The 21,743-nt window shown below is 40.5% G+C and overlaps 2 protein-coding genes across 9 annotated transcripts in view; one reads left to right on the forward strand and one right to left on the reverse strand.

Annotated features, from left to right (window-relative positions):
* Nucleotides 1-21,743, forward strand: part of LOC127445754 (signal transducer and activator of transcription 3-like) — a 48,108-nt gene that overhangs the window by 12,601 nt on the left and 13,764 nt on the right. For 4 of the 8 annotated variants that reach the window (XM_051706025.1, XM_051706027.1, XM_051706029.1 and 1 more), the window contains 14 exons: nt 10,463-10,522; nt 10,643-10,663; nt 11,458-11,551; nt 11,845-11,892; nt 12,368-12,451; nt 12,532-12,630; nt 12,744-12,879; nt 13,879-13,931; nt 14,057-14,151; nt 14,227-14,366; nt 14,510-14,698; nt 16,337-16,394; nt 17,723-17,781; nt 21,638-21,670. In XM_051706025.1, coding sequence (XP_051561985.1) covers nt 10,463-10,522; nt 10,643-10,663; nt 11,458-11,551; nt 11,845-11,892; nt 12,368-12,451; nt 12,532-12,630; nt 12,744-12,879; nt 13,879-13,931; nt 14,057-14,151; nt 14,227-14,366; nt 14,510-14,698; nt 16,337-16,394; nt 17,723-17,781; nt 21,638-21,670 — 1,169 coding nt within the window. The other 4 variants (XM_051706030.1, XM_051706028.1, XM_051706032.1 and 1 more) reach the window with 2 other exon arrangements.
* Nucleotides 3,753-9,540, reverse strand: LOC127445759 (uncharacterized). The gene is made up of 2 exons (XM_051706037.1): nt 7,069-9,540; nt 3,753-4,574 (listed from the first exon to the last, which is right to left on the reverse strand). Exons 1-2 carry the CDS (start codon nt 7,495-7,497, stop codon nt 4,101-4,103), a joined length of 903 nt encoding a protein of 300 aa, XP_051561997.1. The 5' UTR covers nt 7,498-9,540; the 3' UTR covers nt 3,753-4,100.

The raw sequence follows: 21,743 nt of genomic DNA on the forward strand, positions 1-21,743 counted from the left end.
TCAGAAGGGGGCTACTGCGTTCATCTGCAGCAGCGTAATAGTGCTAGCTGGGAGGCTGGCCAACAGAGCGTTGAAGTTAAGCTGGTCATCAAACATCACTCCCAGGTTCCATGCAGTCCTGGTTGACTTTAGTGTAATGGACTCAAGTTGAATGTTGAGGTTGTGGTCAACAGACGTGTTGGCTGGGATCACAAGGAGTTCTGTCTTGGCAAGGTTGAGCTGAAGATGGCGTACCTTCATCCAGGCTGAGATCTCCAAGAGGCAGGCAGAGATACGAGCTGAGATGGTGGAGTCGTCAGGCTGGAATGTTGGGTAAAGCTGCGTATCATTTACGTAGCAGAGGTAGGAAAAGCAATGTGACTAGTATAGATCGAGAAGAGGAGGGGTCCAAGCACTGATTCCTGTAGAACACCTGTGATTAGCTGGTGTGACTTAAATCCCTCTCAGCTCCAGGTGACCTTGAAGGATCTGCCTCTGAGATATGACTCAAACCAAGTGCAATTTCTGTGATGCCCAGGTCAGCAAGGGTGGACAGGAGGGTCTGGTTGTTCACTGTGTCAAAAGCAGCAGATAGGTCAAGGAGGATGAGAACAGATGATTTGAAAGTTTGCTCTCACCAGTAGCAGGGTTTCAGCTACTGACAAAAGGGCAATCTCCGTTCGGTGTCCTTTTTTGAAGCCAGGCTAATGTCTGAGTAGGTTGTTCTGTGAAAGAAAAGCAGATAGCTAGTTTAATACAACCCTTTTTAAGCCAGTTTAAGCCAAGAAAGGTAGGAGAGAGACCAGTCTGTAGATATCGACTACTCTTTTGAGAAGTGGTGTTACTTGAGCCTGCTTGAATGTGTTGAGAACGTTTCCAGTTGTAAGAGATGTGTTGATGAAATGTGTGAGTGCAGGCACAACTGATGGAGAGGCAGCTTGTAGAAGATAGGAGAGCATAGGGTCAAGGGGACATGTGGTAGGACAGTTAGAAAGAAGCACTTTGGAGACCTCCATCTCAAAGAGAGAAGGGAAAAAGGAAAACAAAGGATGGGATGTGAAAAGAGAGTGGTTGTGGGTGACTGGTGTTGAGAACTGGCTGCAGATGCTTGCTACTTTGTCAGTAAAAAATGTGCCAAAGTCATCAGCAGTCAGGTGGTGCAGAAGAGAAGAGAAAGTTGAAAAAAGTTTGGGGGAATCTGAAGTATTACTGATCTTATTCTGGTAAGTCAGCCCTAGCAGTAAAAACACTAGAGGAGAAAGACCTTACAGAAGAAACACTTTCTTACACATTTTACGTTTTAATGCTTTTTTGTTTAAAATTTTCAAAATAATAAAACTTTGTTTATTTCCAGGTTTAAATTAGAATATAGATGTACCTTTCAGGGTGGATTTTGCTAAACATTAACTCATTAAGTATTTGTACATTTATTGTAGTATGTTGTTCTCAAATTGTGGGTCACGACCCAAAAATGAGTCGCAGGTATCTTCTGATAGGATCGCGAACAGCAGGATGAATAACGCTAAATGCAAATAAAATGAAACTAACAATATCATGCATAGTTAGGATAGTAAAATAAAATGCAGTGTTTGATTTGATTTAAGGACATTTTGTTTACTTTTTGTATGACAAACAATTTTGGTACATTTGGGTCACTACTTGTGTCCAAAGTAAAATCTGGGTCCTGAAGCAAAACTGCTCTGCATGACCCTACCAGTTTATAAGGCTTTCCATGAAATTTTATCCAAATCATTATCAAAGAACAAATATTATTTACTCTAGCCACCGCTGGGTGATATATTGTGTATATGTATCTTTCATATAGCCTACAAAATGTATTTTCAATTACAAGTATGTTGTTTTGTGGTTTGACAGCTTGAAAGAAAGAACTATTCAAGGCTAAATACAGGGAAATTGCTAAATAGCCATTTCTAATCATTCTGTTTACACAGTTACACCAGTTTCAAACACTAACCTGCAAACTCATCAACGTCACGTTGTTCAGTCTTGAAGAAGTACAAAATCCTTCGTAACTTTGGACTGCCATCTGTTGCGCCGTTCAGCTCATCGTGTGTGTGTGTGAGTGAGATACCTTTCATGACCATGACTGGCTTCAGTATATGTTATATCAGCATCTTGTGGTCTCCCAACGCTATGGTCTCCCAACACACCCAGAGGCCAACTGGGTGAATTGGAAAGCATGCAAATAAGTATTCTACAACCCCAATTCTGAAAAAGTTGGGACGTATGAAAAATGCTAATAAAAACAAAAATGAGTGATTTTGTAAATTATAATCACCCTTTGCTTTATTGAAAGCTCTACTACTACACATTTTATGATGTTTTACCCAGTGAATTTCATTGTATTTATTATTATTATTATTTTTTTTTAAATGTACAGTAATTTCAAATCAGATGCAACATTGCAACATGCTTCAAAAAAGTTGGGACAGTCGAGTGTTTACCACTGTGAAACATCACCATTTCTTCTAATAACACTTATTAAGCATTTGGGAACTGAAGACACAAGTTTAAGTTTAGAAAGTGGAATTTTCCCCCATTCATCCATTATGTAGGTCTCTAGCTGCACAATTGTATGGGGTCTTCGTTGCCGGATGGTGTGCTTAATAACGCGCCACACATTTTCAATTGGAGACAGGTCAGGACTGCAGGCAGGCCAATCTAGCACCCACACTCTCTGCTTACACAGCCATGCACTTGTAATCTGGGCAGTGTGTAGTTTGAAGTTGTCCTGCTGGAAAATGCAGGGATGTCCCTGGAAAAGATGGTTCTGGATGGCAATATATGTTGCTCCAATATTTGTACATATCTGACTGCATTCATGGTGTTCTCACAGATTTGCGAGTTACCCATGCCATGGGCACTGACACATCCCTGGCCCATACAGACACTGGCTTTTGGACCTGACGCTAATAACAGCTTGGCTGGTTTTTCCTCTTTGGCCCGGATAACACAATGGCTGTGTTTTTCATAAACTTTTTGAAATGTGGACTCTTTGGACCAGAAAACACAGTTCCACTCTTCTACTTTCCATCTAAGATGAGACCGAGCGTAGAGAAGTCGGCAACGCTTCTGGACAGTGTTGATGTAGGGCTTCTGCTTTGCATAGTAAAGTCTTAACTTGCATCTGTGGATGCAGCGGCAAGTGGTGTTGACTAACAAAGGTTTAATAACGTTATCCCAAGCCAATGTTCATGATATATTACAGATGAATGATGTTTTTTAAGACAGTGATGTCTGAGGGATCAGAGATCACTGGCATTCAGAAGTGGTTTTCGCCTTGCCCTTTACGCACTGAGATTTGACCAGATTCCTTGAATTTTTTAACTATATTGTGCACTGTAGAGGGTGAAATGCCCAAAATCCTTCCAATTTGTCTTTGGGGAACATTGTTCTCAAAGTGCTGGATTATTTGCTGAAGCATCTGTTGGCAAATTGACAAGTCTTGAACGATCTTTACTCTTGAAGGACTAGGCTGTTTTTGGAGGCTCCTTATACAGTATACAGTACTATGAAACAATTGCCTCATCTGTTTAACATCTCCTGTTTCACATCGCCTTATTTCAACTCGTCAAATTGTTATTAGTCTTAAATTGCTGCTGTCTCTACTTTAGGAGCGTGTTGCAATCATCTGATTTGAAATGACTGTACATTTTCAAAAACACAGTAAAATTCACAAGGTAAAACATCATATTATGTGTAGTTGTGGTGCTTTCAATATAGCAAAGGGTGAATATAATTTACAAATCACTCCTTTTTGTTTTTATTAGTATACTATTTTTGATACTGTCCCAACTTTTTCAGAATTGGGGTTGTAATTTAAATATCAGCTAATTTTAATATTGTAAAGAGGAGACGAGAAGCAGTTTTCCTGGTTCAGGTTATAGTTTATTTTCTCTCTCTCTGCAGCACAAAGTTAATCATCAATCGCACACCGCTTCACAAAAATAAACTCTCAACATTTGTAAAGAAACTCCTAGCTTCTTGCTCGGGTCTGTCGTGCCCAGGCTCTCTCTCCCTCCTATTTGCGGTGTGTCTCTATTTATGCCGCTCTCCCCGTGCTCACTGAAATTAGAGACAGGTGTTATACATAATTTAGCTCAGGTGTAAGCGCCCTTACCGCTTTTTCTCTCTCCGGAGAGATGCTTGACCACGCCCCCGCTGCCACATATCCCCACCGCCCGACTCAGGCCGGGGCGACATCCGGCCTGCCTACCACTCCCCCCATTCCTGGAAAGGAAGTCGGCGACAGCCATCTGCGCCCCCGGTCTGTGGACCACCTTGAACTTAAACGGCTGAAGAGCCAGATACCAACGGGTGATTCGGGCGTTAGTATCTTTCATGCGGTGGAGCCACTGGAGTGGGGCGTGATCCGAGCAGAGGGTGAAGGCCCGCCCCAACAGGTAGTATCGGAGAGTGAGGACCGCCCACTTGATGGCGAGACACTCCTTTTCCACGGTGCTGTACTTAGTTTCCCTTAACGAGAGCTTACGGCTAATGTACAGCACCGGGCGCTCCTCCCCTCCCACCACCTGCGAGAGCACAGCCCCCAGCCCCCTGTCTGAAGCATCTGTCTGTAAAACAAAAGGGAGAGAGAAGTCAGGTGAATGTAACAGCGGCCCCCCGCAAAGTGCGGCTTTAACTTGCGTGAACGCCTGTTGACACTGCTCCGTCCACTGGACCGGGTCTGGAGCTCCCTTTTTAGTGAGATCAGTCAGCGGGCTGGTGACGTCCGAATAGTTAGGCACAAACCTCCTATAGTAGCCAGCCAGCCCCAGGAACTGCCTCACCCCCTTTTTGGTCTTGGGTCTTGGGCAGGTCGCAATCGCCGCCGTCTTGTCAATTTGGGGCCGCACCTGCCCGTGGCCCAAGTGGAACCCCAGATACCGTACCTCCACCCGCCCAATCGCACACTTCTTCGGGTTCGCTGTGAGTCCCGCTCGGCGCAGCGATCTCAGAACCGCCCTCAGATGTTGCATATGCCGCTGCCAATCATTGCTATAAATGATGATGTCATCTAAATAGGCAGCGGCGTAAGCTGAATGCGGCCTGAGGATTCGGTCCATGAGACGCTGAAACGTAGCCGGGGCCCCAAACAAACCGAACAGAAGTGTCACAAATTGGTGTAATCCAAACGGTGTGGAGAAGGCGGTTTTCTCACGGGAAATTGGTGTCAAGGGGATCTGCCAATAACCCTTCGTCAAATCCAATGTCGAATAAAAACGAGCAGTGCCCAACCGATCAAGCAACTCATCAACGCGAGGCATTGGATATGCATCAAATTTAGACACCGCGTTGACTTTTCTATAATCCACACAGAATCGCACAGATCCGTCGCTCTTAGGCACTAGAACAACTGGGCTGGACCAATCACTGTGGGATTCTTCTATTACCCCCATATCAAGCATCGCATCCAATTCCTCCCGAACAATTTTCTTTTTGTGTTCGGGTAGTCGATAGGGGCGGCTACGTACCACCACCCCCGGCTCGGTCTCGATGTGGTGATGGATGAGGTTTGTACGTCCCGGTAGAGGGGAAAACACGTCTGCAAACTCCTGTTGCAACCTGGCAACCTCCGCGAGTTGGCTCGGTGAGAGGTGGTCTCCGCAAGTGACCGGGGTGAACTGTTTATGTTTCGAGCTCACCTCCGGTCCGAGCTCCGCCTTCTCGGGAACCACCGTAGCCAACGTCACGGGGACCGCCTCTCTCCACAATTTTAGGAGATTGAGGTGGTATATTTGACGTGCGTCCCCTCTATCGGATCGTTTAACCTCATAATCGAGATCTCCCACTCGTCGTGTGACCTCAAAGGGTCCTTGCCACTTGGCAAGTAATTTAGAGCTCGATGTGGGGAGCAATACAAGCACTTTATCTCCCGGTGTAAATTCCCTTAGCTGAGTTCCCCTGTCATACAGTCGGCGCTGTCGTTCTTGAGCTTGGAGCAAATTCTCCTGTGTTAGTTGCCCCAAGGTGTGGAGTTATGCTCTAAGATCAAGAACGTACTGAATTTCATTTTTACTGTTCGAAGGTCCTTCCTCCCAGGCTTCTCGCAATACATCAAGCACGCCGCGTGGGCGTCGCCCATATAGCAGCTCGAATGGGGAGAAGCCAGTGGAGGCTTGCGGGACCTCTCGTACTGCAAATAACAGGGGGTCGAGCCATTTATCCCAATTTCTAGCATCGTCGTGCACGAACTTACGTATCATGTTTTTGAGGGTTTTATTAAATCGTTCCACCAGGCCATCCGTTTGAGGATGGTATACACTGGTGCGAATCGATTTAATATTTAATAACTCGTACAGTTCGCGTAGTGTCCGTGACATAAACGTTGTGCCTTGATCGGTGAGGATTTCTTTCGGAATCCCCACCCGGGAGATTATTTTGAAGAGTGCCTCCGCAACACTGCGTGCTGAGATGTTGCGAAGAGGCACTGCTTCCGGATATCGCGTTGCATAGTCCACTAGGACCAATACAAAGCGATGTCCGTGTGCTGCTCATCCGCTCATTTATAATTGCAAAATAGGGATATGAGAGTGCGATGTCAGGCTGGAGTCGTTGACCATCGATAACTCTCACTTGGTCAAAGGCGTGTTTGAGGGTTTCGTCTCGCGACTGCTCCAAAGGGAAATCCCCCTCAGGGAATTCCCTGAGAAGGGGAGGGGCCGCGGCCTCTCCCCCTCTCTCGTCATCATGACGTGGAGCTGTCGAGGACGGCCCCGGCTCCGCCTCCCCTGCCAGAGCATCGCACATCACACATCTCCCTATTCTCACACAGGACCCATCCGCACAAATTCCCTTTAATAAAGCTTTAAAATCAGGCCAATCAGTCCCCAAAATCAGCGGATGGGTGAGGCGGGAGCTAACCGCAGCCTCCACTCTATGCTTTTTACCCCGAAATTTAATTGTCAGGGTCACCACTGGATACTTGTGAATATCCCCGTGTACACACTTCACCTTCACCGTTTTGGATGTGACCAATGCCTCGGGTTGAACCAGGCGTTGGTGGATAGTGGTTTGATTACACCCGGTATCCACCAACGCTTGGTGAGTACCCCCCTTGACACTTACCGGTATCCGGTACGCTCCGGCCCGGTCGGGGGCAGCCTGTGGGAGGTCAGAGACCCGCACCCTCGTCCCCAGCTCCATCAGAGGGCACTGATCTCGGAAGTGGCTCGGGTCTCCGCACCTCCAGCAGGCCGGCCCAGGCGCCACGCCCGCACTTGCGTCGGCGGGCGCCCCCCCCTGAGGGGGAGAGCGGCGGGGTACTGGAGTAGGGGAAGGTGTCGCCTCCCACACCCGGGGAACTGGTCTCAGGGGCTGGGTTCCTCCTCGTCTGCGTGGGGCAGGAACGGGACCTGGAGAGAAAGCAGACGAGAGAGAGAGAGGGGAGGGGGAAGAAACAGAGGGAGGAGAGAGAAGGTAGGAGGGATCTTCTGTCCTCGGGATCGCCGCCATGTGGTCCTCCGCAAGTCGGATAGCTTCCTCCAACGGTGTCATCAATCGCACACCGCTTCACAAAAATAAACTCTCAACATTTGTAAAGAAACTCCTAGCTTCTTGCTCGGGTCTGTCGTGCCCAGGCTCTCTCTCCCTCCTATTTGCGGTGTGTCTCTATTTATGCCGCTCTCCCCGTGCTCACTGAAATTAGAGACAGGTGTTATACATAATTTAGCTCAGGTGTAAGCGCCCTTACCGCTTTTTCTCTCTCCGGAGAGATGCTTGACCATGCCCCCGCTGCCACAAATATATTTGTAGGGCTTTACAGGTTGTTTAGATCAGTGTTACTATCAGAAATAATTAATAATTGTTTCTTTAGTTATTAATTCATATTTAAATTAATTAATTTAACTCATTAAAACCTCATATGGGGCTCCAGTAAATGTAGTGCGCTACGTTTAGGAGTGGGTTTGGTTATTAGCAATAATTAATAATTATCAAAGATAACTATTAATTATTAAAATCAATAGAACATTGATGAGAATCAATGTTTGCTTTTTTAATCCTTTAAATCAACAATTATCAAAGATAATCACCAATCATTAACATCTATGATACATTAATTAAAATTAACACTAGCTTATTGATCCTTCAAAATCAACAATCGTCAAAGATAATTATCAATTATCAAAAATCAATAGAATATTAATAAGGATTAACATTGATGGGGCACCACCCTGGAATCAGGGACTAATAACCAGATAGTATAACAGTCTCAATATTAGATTGTTTTCTTAGGAAAATCGACATCCGAAGAATATCGATCTTCGAAAAAAAAAAACAATGAATGAAGGCTTGAATCTGAGCACTGACATCCCGTCAGCATGACACAGGTGTAGGCAAAACAAACAAAAACACTTCTCTTTGTAATATAACAAAGTTTATTTATGCAGTAATATCAATTAATAATTAATACAATGCAGTCAATAAACTTCCGACTTACAACTACAAACTAAACAGTGATATGATTAGATATGGAAACTAAAATAATCCTATAACACATAAGGTGTGTGTGTGTGTGTGTGTGTGTGTGTGTGTGTAAGGAGGAACGCGCACAAAATGGCAGACGTGACTCTCGTGGAGAGTATGTCACGCGAGACTTCCGGCCACTTCTGGCCGCAAATGTGGGCGGAGAGAAACCAGTCAATGGTAGCTTAGGGACAAAACTGAGCTTTATCACGAAGCTATCTACTAGCCAAAAATGTGTGCCAGAATGTTTGTGAGGGGTCGCGTGTGTGTGTGTGTGTGTGTGGTTAGTACGAGAGAGAGAGAGAGAATTAAGTGACGGACCCAAAGCCGATTTCGCGATCGTGGGAGAGAAAGCAGCTGTTAGTTTATCACTCAGAGACGCGGTGGACGGCTCGTAAACCGTCCAACGGTTTTTGATTCTTTAATGGATAAACTCAGTTTGCCGGTCTCACCTGCGATGGAAATGCACAACAGCCCAATGTGGTTGGACTACAATACAACAAATCAAATTTGTGATAATTAATACCCTGAGTATTAATAATGAGCAGACATGGCGGTTCGTAAACTGTACAAGCAATAACCTTGATGCACAAGAAAAACACACTATAATATTCTATCTCTGCCCAGACGTAAACCTCTTACTTGAATCGCATGAGGATGCAGAATGTGTGTTCATCCATCCTTTAACTCGGATTCGGTTCCTCGAGGCTTGGGTGATGACGGGAGGCCGTTTCCTCGCTCTGTCAGCGGGCGGTACGGCTGCTGATTCTCGGCGGGCTGGTGGAGAAATCAGTGATGTTGACTTGATTGAAGAGGGAAGAGAAATCTTTTCTCTTCACTTCTGCAGGCAAACGGATGAAGATGCGGATTGCCTGGCGGTCTCCTTGGGATCCGTTAGAGTGTTCGGTGGAACACAGAGTAATCTCAACTCGTCCAGCGAGATGGAGATTGTATGGCCACAGTTTCAAGTCGGACGTTACTTCCTTGTGCCACGAGGCTGCACCTGAGAGCAGCGATGAGCTGCGTCTACACACGGCGAGCAAAGTTGCTGGAAGCAAATCCCGGAAGCATTTCAGAGGTATTTCTACTCCTGATGATGTCATGGTTGAGGTGCGTTCTGTCGTTTGCCTCATCTAATAGGAGTTGAGAGTTCGATCCTTTAGTGAGCAAGGCTTCATGGGATTTGTAGTCTGTTTTGGACTCGCTTTGTTTGATTTTGGCGTGGTTTTTATCAGTAAGATTTATGACTTATGTGGGGGCCTGAGTTAGGTTTTATGACTGTGTTTGGCCTGCCTTTGTCTTCTATCTAAATACATGAGACCCAACATATTGATGCCTCAACTTGCTGATCAGTAATCTATATATTGATATTTTATGAAATCCCTTCAGTTTATCCATTCAAACATTAACTGATTGGGTATTTGTATATTTAAAATACTTAAAGCAGACTTGTATAGCTCATTTAGTGTGTTGTTCTGTACATGACCCTACCAGTTATGAGGAATTAAGTACTTTAAGTAGAAATATTTGTTCCTGCAAATGCCAGCACATCCTTTGTATGGTTGTATTTACATTATGCACTTCCATTATCATACATGTGCCTGAGGTGGGTGGGATGACTCAGAAGAAAAAATATTTTTTTCAGTAAAGAGACTATGCATTGCTAGTCTCAAGATAAAACATGGTTTTTCTCTTAAAAATGTGTGGCTAGAATACAAAATCTATTTCTTAAGTTATTAATGTATTCAGAAGTCATTCACCAATTAACTTTTATTTCTATATATTATTCCATGTGAGATGTGCTTGGAATATTCATCAAAAGTCTCTGTTTTTGTCCAACATCTTTCCATCAGTGTTGGGAAAACAGAAAATATATTTGCAATCCTGATAATGAAAATTACCCAAACCTGAAATCACTTGCTTGTGAGCTTGATTTTTCTAGTTTATGCAGTACAGGTCTCTCTGTTTACTTTTACCATCACTTTCCTCACTGCAGATTCTTGTATAAAGTTCCTGAGCTTAACCATGTTATGAAGGTGTCTGTCTCCATTGACAAGTAAGATTTATGTCTCACATGCTTTCTTTGTTTTCTAAGATGTAACTGTAATAGGATTATTGAGAATCACATATGAGGATAAGTTTACACTCTCACGCTCTCCTTCATCCTTTGTTTCAGGGCTGCTCCTCAAATGAAAGGGTCAGTGTCTCCATACACAACTACAGAACACACTTATTATTCTTATTTAGCACACATTAAAATACTTTACTTTTGTTAAACATCACGTGTGGTTTTTCAGTTTTGAGATATCACACAGACCAGAATCAAACAGTTATAATGTCAAACAGAATAAATGCTTAAACTGCATAAAAATGTGTTAATCATATTTCATTAATCACATGCCTTAACACGTTAAATTTGAAATGTGTATAAAAATACACATTTTCATCAGTAAAACGACAGTGTTTTAAGGAATAGTTCATCCCAAAATGAAAATGCGTTTATGTATTCACACTCATGTTGTTCCAAAGTCATATGCTGCTGCTGTTTTTTCTGTTGAACACAAAATTAGAATTTAAGAATCTTTACGCAGAATTTTTCCATTCAACAAAAATTGTCATTACACAAGTATTCCTTTAAACCATAAATAGTGCCACAAGCTGCAGTGAGCAGGATCCAAACTCAACCAAGAGAACAATGTCACCATGCAGTTGTGCAACATTACCGCCACCTCCAATAAAAAAAAAAATTAAAAAAATGCAGCAAAATTTGCTCTAAAAACCCTTGCAAGCACAATCAGCACTTTATTGTGTGCTCTTTTTTTTTTTCACAGTAGCTTGTCAGGCTGTTTGACCACATCTCATATGGTCCAATGTTTTGTATTGGATTAATTATTCATCTGTAAAGAAGAAAGCAGAGCTTCAGTCCAGGCTGAAGTTAAGGACTATGATATGATAATATGATGTAATTTTAGTACTGTGTGTTTGTGATAGGGTTCGGAAGTTTAACGTGCTGGGCACATCGAGCAAAGCCCTTAACATGGCTGAGAGTAAGAATGGGGGTATGGTGGCTGATTTCAGACATTTGGTGAGTGTTCAAGTGTGTCTTTGAATGTGTTGTTATTGTAAAATTACGTCTTCATTATGTACTAAAAAAACACTATATGAATGTTGCTTATTTCAGCATAATGTTGAAGTGCATTTAAATAATCTGAGGACTATCAAAAGAGAAACCAGATGCATTTTATTGTTCAGTTGATATTAAGTGGTAGCACAACAGCATTATATATATTTGTTTACTTCTATATTGTATGTGTGAGAGGTCAAGATTATGAAAAAGAGGGGGAAGAAAGCATTGTTTGTGTGTGCATTTGTTCATAGACTTTGAAAGACCAGAAGGTTGGTGGTGGAGGAAAAGGAATCAATGAGGTGAGTTTTCTAACCTGTCTCTGGAATCAATGCAGATTAAGGTGCAAACATGTTTGTGCATCCACCAGCACTGTATTTATTTAGAGTTTCTGTGTAAACATGCTAGACGGACGTCTTTGACCATTGCACCGCATCTCTCAATTTTTTAGCATCTTGTGCTCGAGCGCCACATTTTTAAATGCTTTGTCAAGTTAAAACAACTTCAACTTTTAAAAATATGTTTCGAGATACCTGTCTTCTGTTCTATTCGTTGAGCTGCATTTAGAATTTTTTTAACTCAAGAACGTGTTTGGTCTGAATGGAGTCACTCCTAATAAAATGATTAGTATTGATTCCTGAGGCAAAACCGCTAAACCTTTCAACTTGTTCAGAGGCATTTGGTGCAACCTCTTGCTTCTTGCATTTTGTCGCAAAATGTGTTCTGCACTGTTCTGTTTATGTGTATGAGTGTAAATCCTGTGACATGTTTGTGCAGCTCTCATTGAGTGTGACTGAAGAACTACACAATGTAAACTTTGAGGCACAGTTTGACTATCAAGGCCTGTCTGTCTCTTTGGAGGTGAGACATTCCTCATTTAAAACAGTTGAACATTCTAGAGACTTGACACTCAGATTTTATAATCATACTTCCTTTCTCAGACCTCTTCTCTTCCGTTTGTGGTGATTTCAAATTCAAGTCAGCAGCAGAGTGCCTGGGCATCTGTTCTGTGGTTCAACATGCTCTGTTCAGATTCTAAGGTCAGAGAGCAGCTGTTATGCTTGCATTATTTGTGAATGAGTCACAGTAATAGTGCAACATAGAGCATGTTGTAATTCACATTTTAACAGTTCATTTTTGTGTGTGCATTTAGAACTTGACATTTTTTGAGAGCTCTCCTGTAGCCACCTGGCCGCAGTTTGGGGAGATGCTGAGTTGTCAGTTTCTCTCCTGTGGAAAACGGGGTCTGGACAATGATCAGTTGGAGACCCTCGCCATCAAACTCTTTGGTAAGCACACATCACACCTTTCGTTAATTAATTGAAAACACCCTCAAATAGCATTATCTTCCCTTTGGACACTGGACCATATAAAGTTTGGATATACACTCACTGAGAACTTTATTAGGAACACTATGATCCTAATAAAGTGCTCGACATGGTCTTCTGCTGTTGCAGCCCATCTGCCTTGAGGTTTGACTTGTGCATTCTGAGATGCTATTCTGCTCACTACAATTGTACAGACTGGTTATCTGAGTTACCATAGCCTTTCTGTCAGCTTAAAGCAGTCTGGCCATTCTCCATTGAACTCTCTCATCAACAAGGCGTTTCCATCTGCAGAACTGCCGCTCATGTTTTTTTTGGGTTTTTTTGGCACCATTCTGAGTAAACTCTAGAGACTGTTGTGCGTGAAAATCCCTGGAGATCAGCAGTTAAAGAAATACTCAAACCAGCCCATCTGGCACCAACAATCACCCCCATTCTGATGGTTGATGTGAACATTAAGTGAAGCTCTTGACCCGTATCTACATGATTTTATGCATTGCACTGCTGCCACACGATTGGCTGATTCGATAATAGGTGTAGAGTTCTTCCTGATTAAGTGCTCAGTGAGTGTATATAAACACTATATGGTGCTAAATACATTTGCATTTTTTTTCTTTAATAATTTTTTTTCATTACAAAGTATATTATCAGCATAAAAAGCTTGTTTACTTCAATGGAAGCAATGATTGTCCAAATTGATCAGAAATTTGCTTATTTGATTAGTAACCTAGAAATGAAAGTCATTTTAAAAGCTTTTTCATTTTACATGATAATGTTTACTGGTTTACAATTTTCCAAAATCCTAAAAATGTGTTTATTTCCAGGTTTAAATTATATATTGAATCCCAGATTTTTTGTGTTGATCTTTGAACTCCACTGTATATAATATTTATCATGGTAAAAGCTAAAACGTAATCTCCTATTTGGTAATGATGTGAACATGTGTATTTATGTATAAATCAGGTAAACAACAGCATTATGACAACTGTAAGATATCCTGGGCCAGATTCAGTAAGGTAAGAACAGCCAAACACAAGGATCTTATAAAGCTCTTACTGAAATGTCTAAAATGAATGTGTAAGTGTTTATTTACATGTGCGTGCGTGCGTGCGTGCGTGCGTGCGCGTGTGTGTGGTTTTAGGAGAATATCCCTGGTACAACCTTCACCCTGTGGGTGTGGCTGGATGGTATTCTCAACCTGGTTAAAACATACCTGTTGGATCTGTGGAGTGATGGGTAAGGATGTCTAGATAGATAGATAGAAATCAAGCTGTAGATGTTTGTTCAACACAAGTATGTTTGTGTCTGCAGATCTATAATGGGTTTTGTGAGCAAAGGAAAGGAGAAGGTTTTATTGAAGAAGAAACAGAATGGCACTTTCCTGTTGCGTTTCAGCGAGAGTATCAGAGATGGTGGAATTACTTTTAGCTGGGTGCAGTATTCTAACGATGGTAAACCTTTATATATATATACTGTCCAAAGTGATGCAACTACTCTCACTTCAGTCTATGACCATGTTTTATCAAATAAAAGTAAGAATGAATGCACACATTGTCAACAACATTTCAACACACTTTTCTATGTTCTGTTTTAGGCAAACCAAATGTTCGAGCAGTGCAGCCATTTACCAGTGCAGACCTGAAGCAGATTGCTTTGCCTGAGATTGTCCGCAATTTTCAGATCATGGAAGCTGCAAATGTTTCAGTTAACCCACTGTGTTATCTTTACCCAAACACCCCTAAAGACCAGGCGTTCAGCAAGTACTACAGTGAAAAGACTGGAGGTGAGCAGGTGTATGTTTTGCAGATGTGTGTGCACTTGTGAGAGAGAGAAAGAGACCTTGAGAGAAAATGAAAAAGGAACAATAATGCAAAACTATGTAAAAAAAAAAAAAAAAAAAAAAAAAAAATACAAATTTGCCGTGAGGTGAATGTGTTTGTGATATGAGATGCACTGGGTGTGTTTATCAGGGAGCGGTGCTAAACTTCTTCGAAATTGTAGCTAGCCAAGTAAATTTTAAAATAATTTAAATAATTTAAAACTGAAGTGTGTCATTTTTTTTTTTTATGTTAAAATACTTTCTCCTGTCCCAGTTTAATAAAGTATGTTGAGACAACTATAAGTAAGTTATACATACATTCTCTCAACAACTGTAAACACTATATATGTGGTGCTGTAAACACTGCTCTGTTTGTTGAAGTAGCCCATCCAGCTCGACACAGCAACACTGACTCAACCAGTGGCATGAGTTTGGGGTGGAACTATCTGTTTATTCGATAAATGGAAGTAGGGAGTATTCAGGAAAGCTATTTGAAAACAATGTTTATTTTCGCAGTTCAGTTTGGAGGCACTAGAAGCACAGAGATTACACACTTCAGCTTTAAAGTTGTTAAGTTACAGTTAAACTACCCTTATGATAAAGTAGTTTGCCTCACTTAAATTATCTAAACAGCTTAAATATTAGTAGCTAATAAACAACATAAAATATCTAACTACATCAGTTTGATCAGTGCATGCGATTTCAGCTGTCTTTGATCCGGAAGTATTTGTCCCATTAATTTTTTAATTAATGGATTTTCTCCCCTTTTCTCCTCAGTTTGGTATGCCCAATTCCCAATGCGCTCTAGGTCCTCGTGGTGGCATAGTGACTCACCTCAATCTGGGTGGCGGAGGACGACAGTCAAGTGTCTGAGACAGTCAATCCGCACATCTTATCACATGGCTTGTTGAGCTCGTTACCACAGAGACCTAGTGTGTGTGGATGCTCACACTATTCTCCACGGCATCCACGCACAACTCACCATGCGCCCCGCTGAGAGCGAGAACCACATTATAGCGACCACAAAGAGATTAACCCAATGTGACTCTACCCACCCTAGTATCTGGGCCAATTGGTTGCTTAGGAAGCCTGACTGGAGTCACTCAGCACACCCTGGATTCGAACTTGCGACTCCAGGTGTGATAGTCAGCGTCTTTACTTGCTGAGCTACCCAGGCCTCTAGATTGTGTATTTCAACGTCTTTCATGAGGAAATGAACTATATTGCCAAGAAGCATTGCGAATGATGTAATTGTATTCAAAACTATGGAAAAATATAAAACGACTGATTTAATCTTGATCGCTAATGTTGTTTTATGTATAGAAACAACATTTAACAAAACATATACCATCATTTAAGGATTTATAAGTTATCATTTAAAATCATTTCACCTATGGAGGAAATTAATAGTATTTTTACTTCTGGAACCAGACTGTTCAAGTGTGTGTACTGTATGTGTTTGAAGAGAGAAAAATACTCTTTTACATGATAAATTACCCCCTTCTTTTATTTGTTTCAGAAGAGCATCCTTTCTTTCCCAAAACCCAACTGTTTTTTGTCTCATACATACAGTAAGTGTGTTTGTTTGTTTGTTTGTTTCAGAGGAGAATCCTTACTTGAAATACCTCAAAACCAAGTTGGTTTTTGTTTCACACAAAGAGTACGTATATTTTGTTTATTTTAATTTTTTTGGTTTATATTTCTGTGTTGTCTGCATGCATAATTATTTCAAAAATTGTGTAGTGTATAGTTCTTTGTTTTAATCTGCAATAGATGATACTGACTGATAGCTAACTTTTGTGACTGCACACATGCCCTGATGCTGGGGTTTAGTGCACTTTTTGTTTTATGGTATTTACAGTGGTGGAAAGTTACTAGTTATTTGTTCAGCACTGAAGAGCTGTGCTTCATTAGTGCAAAGAATCTCATGTTGTTCCTCGTTTCGTGTTGGAATGTTTTGGTACTTTAATAACTGCGTATGTTGTAGAGTAGAGATGGGTCACAATATTTTATTTATTTTATTTTTCTGTTTAGGTATTTTAGCTGTGGTGCTTTAATTACCATGCTGATGATTAGCTATTGGACATGATAAAAGCCTCTCAGAAAAGTTGTTTTTAAATGTATCCACTTTGAAGCACAACCGCTACAGCCATACATATTCAGACAGATGCCTTAAGTTGTTGTGTCATGTATTGCGCTGTTTTCTGACATGAGAGTATTGATTTAATAAGTCCATTTCATTGTGCTCCATCTGGTTGTTTTTGATAGCAAGTACACTTATGTAAATGCTCCCTAAGAAACATGTTTGATCGGTGTCAAGTGAACCAAAAACCAGCCTAATTATACAGAGCTTTCTTAAGACCGACTAGTCATTTAAGCAACCTACCGTCTGGTTGATTTGGAAAATATGTAATTTTGCACATCCCTATTTAGAGTTACTTTTGGTGATAATTTGTTACATGGTTATTAACTGTTGTAAGTTTAAAAAATCATACAGTATGTTCTTGTTGGGTTTTCCTTAAAAAGCCATCTAATTTATATAATAGCCAGCATGTCTGATTGACTAATGACTTGTTACATGGCAGAGAACAAGTGGTTTAAACTAACTTGGGTCAGGTCAGATGGATGTCCAACACACATGCAGGCACATGCTGGCTTCATTCAGAGCTTAGAGGTGGTGCTGGATCCGCAAGAAAATCAAGTTGTAAATCACTTTAGCATTCTTTGGCTAGTGAAGACTTGTTTTACTGCCTGTGTAGAGATTATACAGGACTTTATTACTGGATGTTGTATATAGCATCATTATATGATAATGTGAGGGTCACATTGTGACCTAATGCTAAGTAGTTACTACTATATTATCTGGAAAATTATGCCATGCATTTGATATGAAGTTTCAGGAGTGAAAGATCATGCTGTAAAACCCTAGTATGAGTAGGTTTACTGGTTTCCATAGTAAACTGAGTTCTCTGTGCTTGGTTGCTGCAGGAACGGATGTACAAGCATCAGAGAGGGGCCAGATTCTGACCTGTGCTCTCAGCACAGAGGTAAGTCCAGCCTCCACGGCCCCTCAAAACCTAATCAGCTCATCTCTATCCTGCCTCTCACTTGCTGGATGATCATTGTGGTGATAGTGTACACCTGGATTTCATAACGCATGACTTTCTGATAAATAGTAATTAAAGCTTTTTCAGATGCATATCTTCCATTCAGAGGCCAATTCAAGTGTCTGTTAATAGCCGGGTTCTTGATTAGACCCTCCCTTTCTTACTCTTTCCCTCCACAAGTGCTTTTGATTTACAGTGCACAAAGGGACCTTCAGTTTGTGTGAAGGACTTTGACTGGGGAGTGGGCATTTATACTTTTCTGTTTCAATAACACAAATTTAACCATTACACTAAAGTGATTCCACATGCCGATTATATGGAGTGGACAGAGTCTATGGAGTGAATTGTTAGTGTTGCTCCCGGAGCCGAAAAATTCAAATTGCTGTCCTTGCAAAGTGTCAGACAATGATTACCAATTTGCATATACACAAAGACTGTCTTAACAACGACAGGGTCAACTTTTCAGCAAAGTAACTTTCACGCACGTTTTTGCATCACTATTGATGTCTTTTAAAGTACAAATCAACAAGAAACATATTGAATGTCTAATTTTTCTATCCATAAATATTTACCTTTTTGTTTCCTTGCATTTAGACTCCAGAGACCTAATTTCTTTAACTAATTTAAAGGGGTCATGAAATGCAATTTTTAAAATAATTTTATTATCTTCCCTGAGGTCCACTGATAATGTTTGTAATGTTTTTTTGTACCAAAACAATCATAATTTAGTAATATATGATCATTTTCCACCCTGTCTTTGCCCTCTGACTGAAACGCTCGGTTTTGGCCTCAGGGTCTCCTTTAAACTTCAGTGTAAACGCCCGCTGTTATGATTGGCCAACATCATGCAACATCGTGCCCTCAAATACAGCCATATTTGAAACTCAATTGGAAGAGAATGAACAAAGCTCCAAAACATAATTAAATGATATTTCACAGTTTTCACATAACACACATCCAACACATTGCATCCAAATATAATTAACTGTTCACTAAAGCACAGTAGCACCAATAAACTATCAAACAGGCATGACATTTGAAATATTCATGAATTAATCTGTTTACTCACTGTTTTGTGATCAGGTCCAATAGTGTTTTTAACTTCACCATCCTTCAATAACAGTTTCTTTGCAAAGCTTGAATGTATTATGACTGGTTCAAAAACAGTCTACGCTGATAGGAGCCAAAAAAAAATGCACATACATAGTCCAAAGCACAGTGAAATTACGCACACACATAGGAGCACTGAGGCACACATCGCCAGAAACACATTAAAACGGTCAAAGACATCCATCTAGTGTATGTTTACAGACACCAACAATTAAAACTAGTGCAGATGTGTGAAAGAACGGGTCCAGGATGAGTTTGTTCTCAAAACAGCAAGAGGCACAGCAGCTGAATGAAAGAGAATGACGTCTCCTGTTCTGAGTTGTAACTTGACACCGTGTCTTTTAAAAGCGGCAGGAAATACATGACAACAGTCAAAGAAGTCTGTGTAGTGCATGTTTATATACAAAAACAATTCAAAATAGTCCAGATGTGTCCCCTTGCTCAGGAAAAGTTAGCCACACTAGGCCTGTCTGTCCTGCTCTCTCTCTGTCTCTTGACCTGAGCACCAGAGGGTGGGGCCAAGGGTCCGATGATGCATGTTGTGGGACGTGTAAATACAAATGAGCAAAGTCTCGTGATGTCATGGACACACAGATTTCAAAATGAGATGTTTCAGCAGGGTGGTAACTATAAATGATTTTTAGGCTGGGGATGAAGTTCTCAGTTCTGAAATTCACAATATGTTTTAATAGGACAGTTACCTCTTGTATGTATAAATATCAAGGAAAATTTGATTCTCCGTTTCATAACCCCTTTAAATCAATAAATACATGTTTTCAATGTTTACTGTTCACACCTCCTGCTTTCTTGCTGGACAAACTCGTATAATTATCCTTTCGCGATGCTTTCTGCAATGCTTGTCAAGTACAGGGTTTGAACAGAGACGAAGATTTTATTAAAACTTGAATTTTCTTTGGAATAACTTTACAATCTATATATATATATATATATATCTCTCAAAAGTAGGGCAGAAAGTTAACGCGTGTTAAATGTGTTCATTTTAAAGCTGTAGAGTTAATCAAAATAAAATTGAAATTGCAATAAGGCCCAGTGTGATCTATTAAACCCCTAAAGGCTGCAGTTTCATTAGATAAATGTACGTACAGTCTGCGTTCACGTGGCCAAAGCATGATACGGTGAACTGGTAAAAAGTGAATGGCCAACTCCATCCATCTCAGGAGTGCTTTGAGTTTGGTTTGGTATTGGTGCGCGGTGCAATTTTCTTATCACATGCTTTGATAACGCAAAGTGCTATGAAATTGCTAAGAAATTTTCACATAATTCCTAAAATTTTTGTAATAACATGACACTGGGGCACAGAAGAGTAGGAGGTGGCATTTCCCCAGATTGTGAATGAGGGGCATGTTAAAAACACTATGCAAGAAAAACAAATGTTGTCACTTTACAGTCAAAATAAAGGCTCGAGTTTAACGGGACAAATTTATGTGAACGTAAAGAAAGTACAAAAGAAATGTTACTGTTGTACTACAATAAAATTCAAATATTCAATAATAATTATTCATGTTGTACTACAGTATTGTAGGCTAATATTTTTGGTTTGCTTATGAAATCGTTAAAACTGATCACGGACATCCCCACATGACATTTTGTTTTAATTTATTAATTTTTTTGGGTATTTGTGGGTGTATATTGTTGTTTATTCGTATGTAATTTGATATGTTGATATATTCACCAATTTGAAAATGATTAACACATTTATATTTAAGATTAAATATTATTCTTCTATGAACTCCTTTAGTGGAAAACATGCCTTGAGTATTATAAACTTGCAGATATATATTTTGCTGACAAGCAGTGTTCAAAGACCTTATTGAATGTGTGCTCCAGATTGACTGTATACATTTATCCCTTACATATTTTAGCTGTTAAAACAGCTGAAATTAGTGTACAGACTTCAGTCTTTAGAAAGAGTCCTCTTTTATCCTTTGTTCAAATGGCTGATGAAAAATATAAATTGTAGAATTTTAGCTTTTATTTGAAGTGAAAAAAACAAAACAAAAAAAACACCCACACACACACACACTTCCTTTTCAAAAATAGCCAAATCTATTTGAAATTTCTTTTGATTTTCCACATAAAAATCAATGGGTAACTACAGTAACAAGGATTTGTTTTCCCCAACTGTAAACCCCATAGATTCCTGGTGTTGCCGTTTATCTCGGTTAATGCATGGCTTTGGTTGTAATGCTATTAATGATTTCCATCTTGTACTGGAGCTGTAAATGAATTCTTGAAACTTAAATTTTTATAGATGGGGTTTGAACATAAGATGTTTTTGTCATTGCATTTTTGTCAAAAATAATTGTATGTTTAAAGCTTTGAGGTGCTGAAAAAAAAGATGATTTAGGTAGCTTGAAAGTGCTGGAAAAGTGCTTGAATTTCACTCTTAAAAACCTCTGCGAACCCTGCACTTATGCGTTGATGCCCCGAAGCGAGTCATGTGGAAGCCGTTTAATACAAATGTAGCATTTTTTTGTGTGCATGGAAGCTAGTAGACTTGAACTTGCTTTCTTAAAGCAATAGTTCACCCAAAAATGAAAATTATCTCATTATTTACTCTGCCTCAGTCACCATTCACTTTCATTCCATCTTTTTCCATTCAATGAAGGTAAATGGTGACTGAGTCAGTCAGTCTCTAACGTTCCGTTTTTTTTTCCCCCCACAGAAGAAAGTCATTTGGATTTGGAACAATATGAGGGTGAGTAAATAATGAGAGAAATTTACATTTTGGGTAAACTTAACCTTTAAATTATATTAAAATGCATGTAATG

Source organism: Myxocyprinus asiaticus, chromosome 9 (genome assembly GCF_019703515.2).
Source record: "Myxocyprinus asiaticus isolate MX2 ecotype Aquarium Trade chromosome 9, UBuf_Myxa_2, whole genome shotgun sequence".
In the NCBI taxonomy this organism is placed as follows: Eukaryota; Metazoa; Chordata; class Actinopteri; order Cypriniformes; family Catostomidae; genus Myxocyprinus; species Myxocyprinus asiaticus.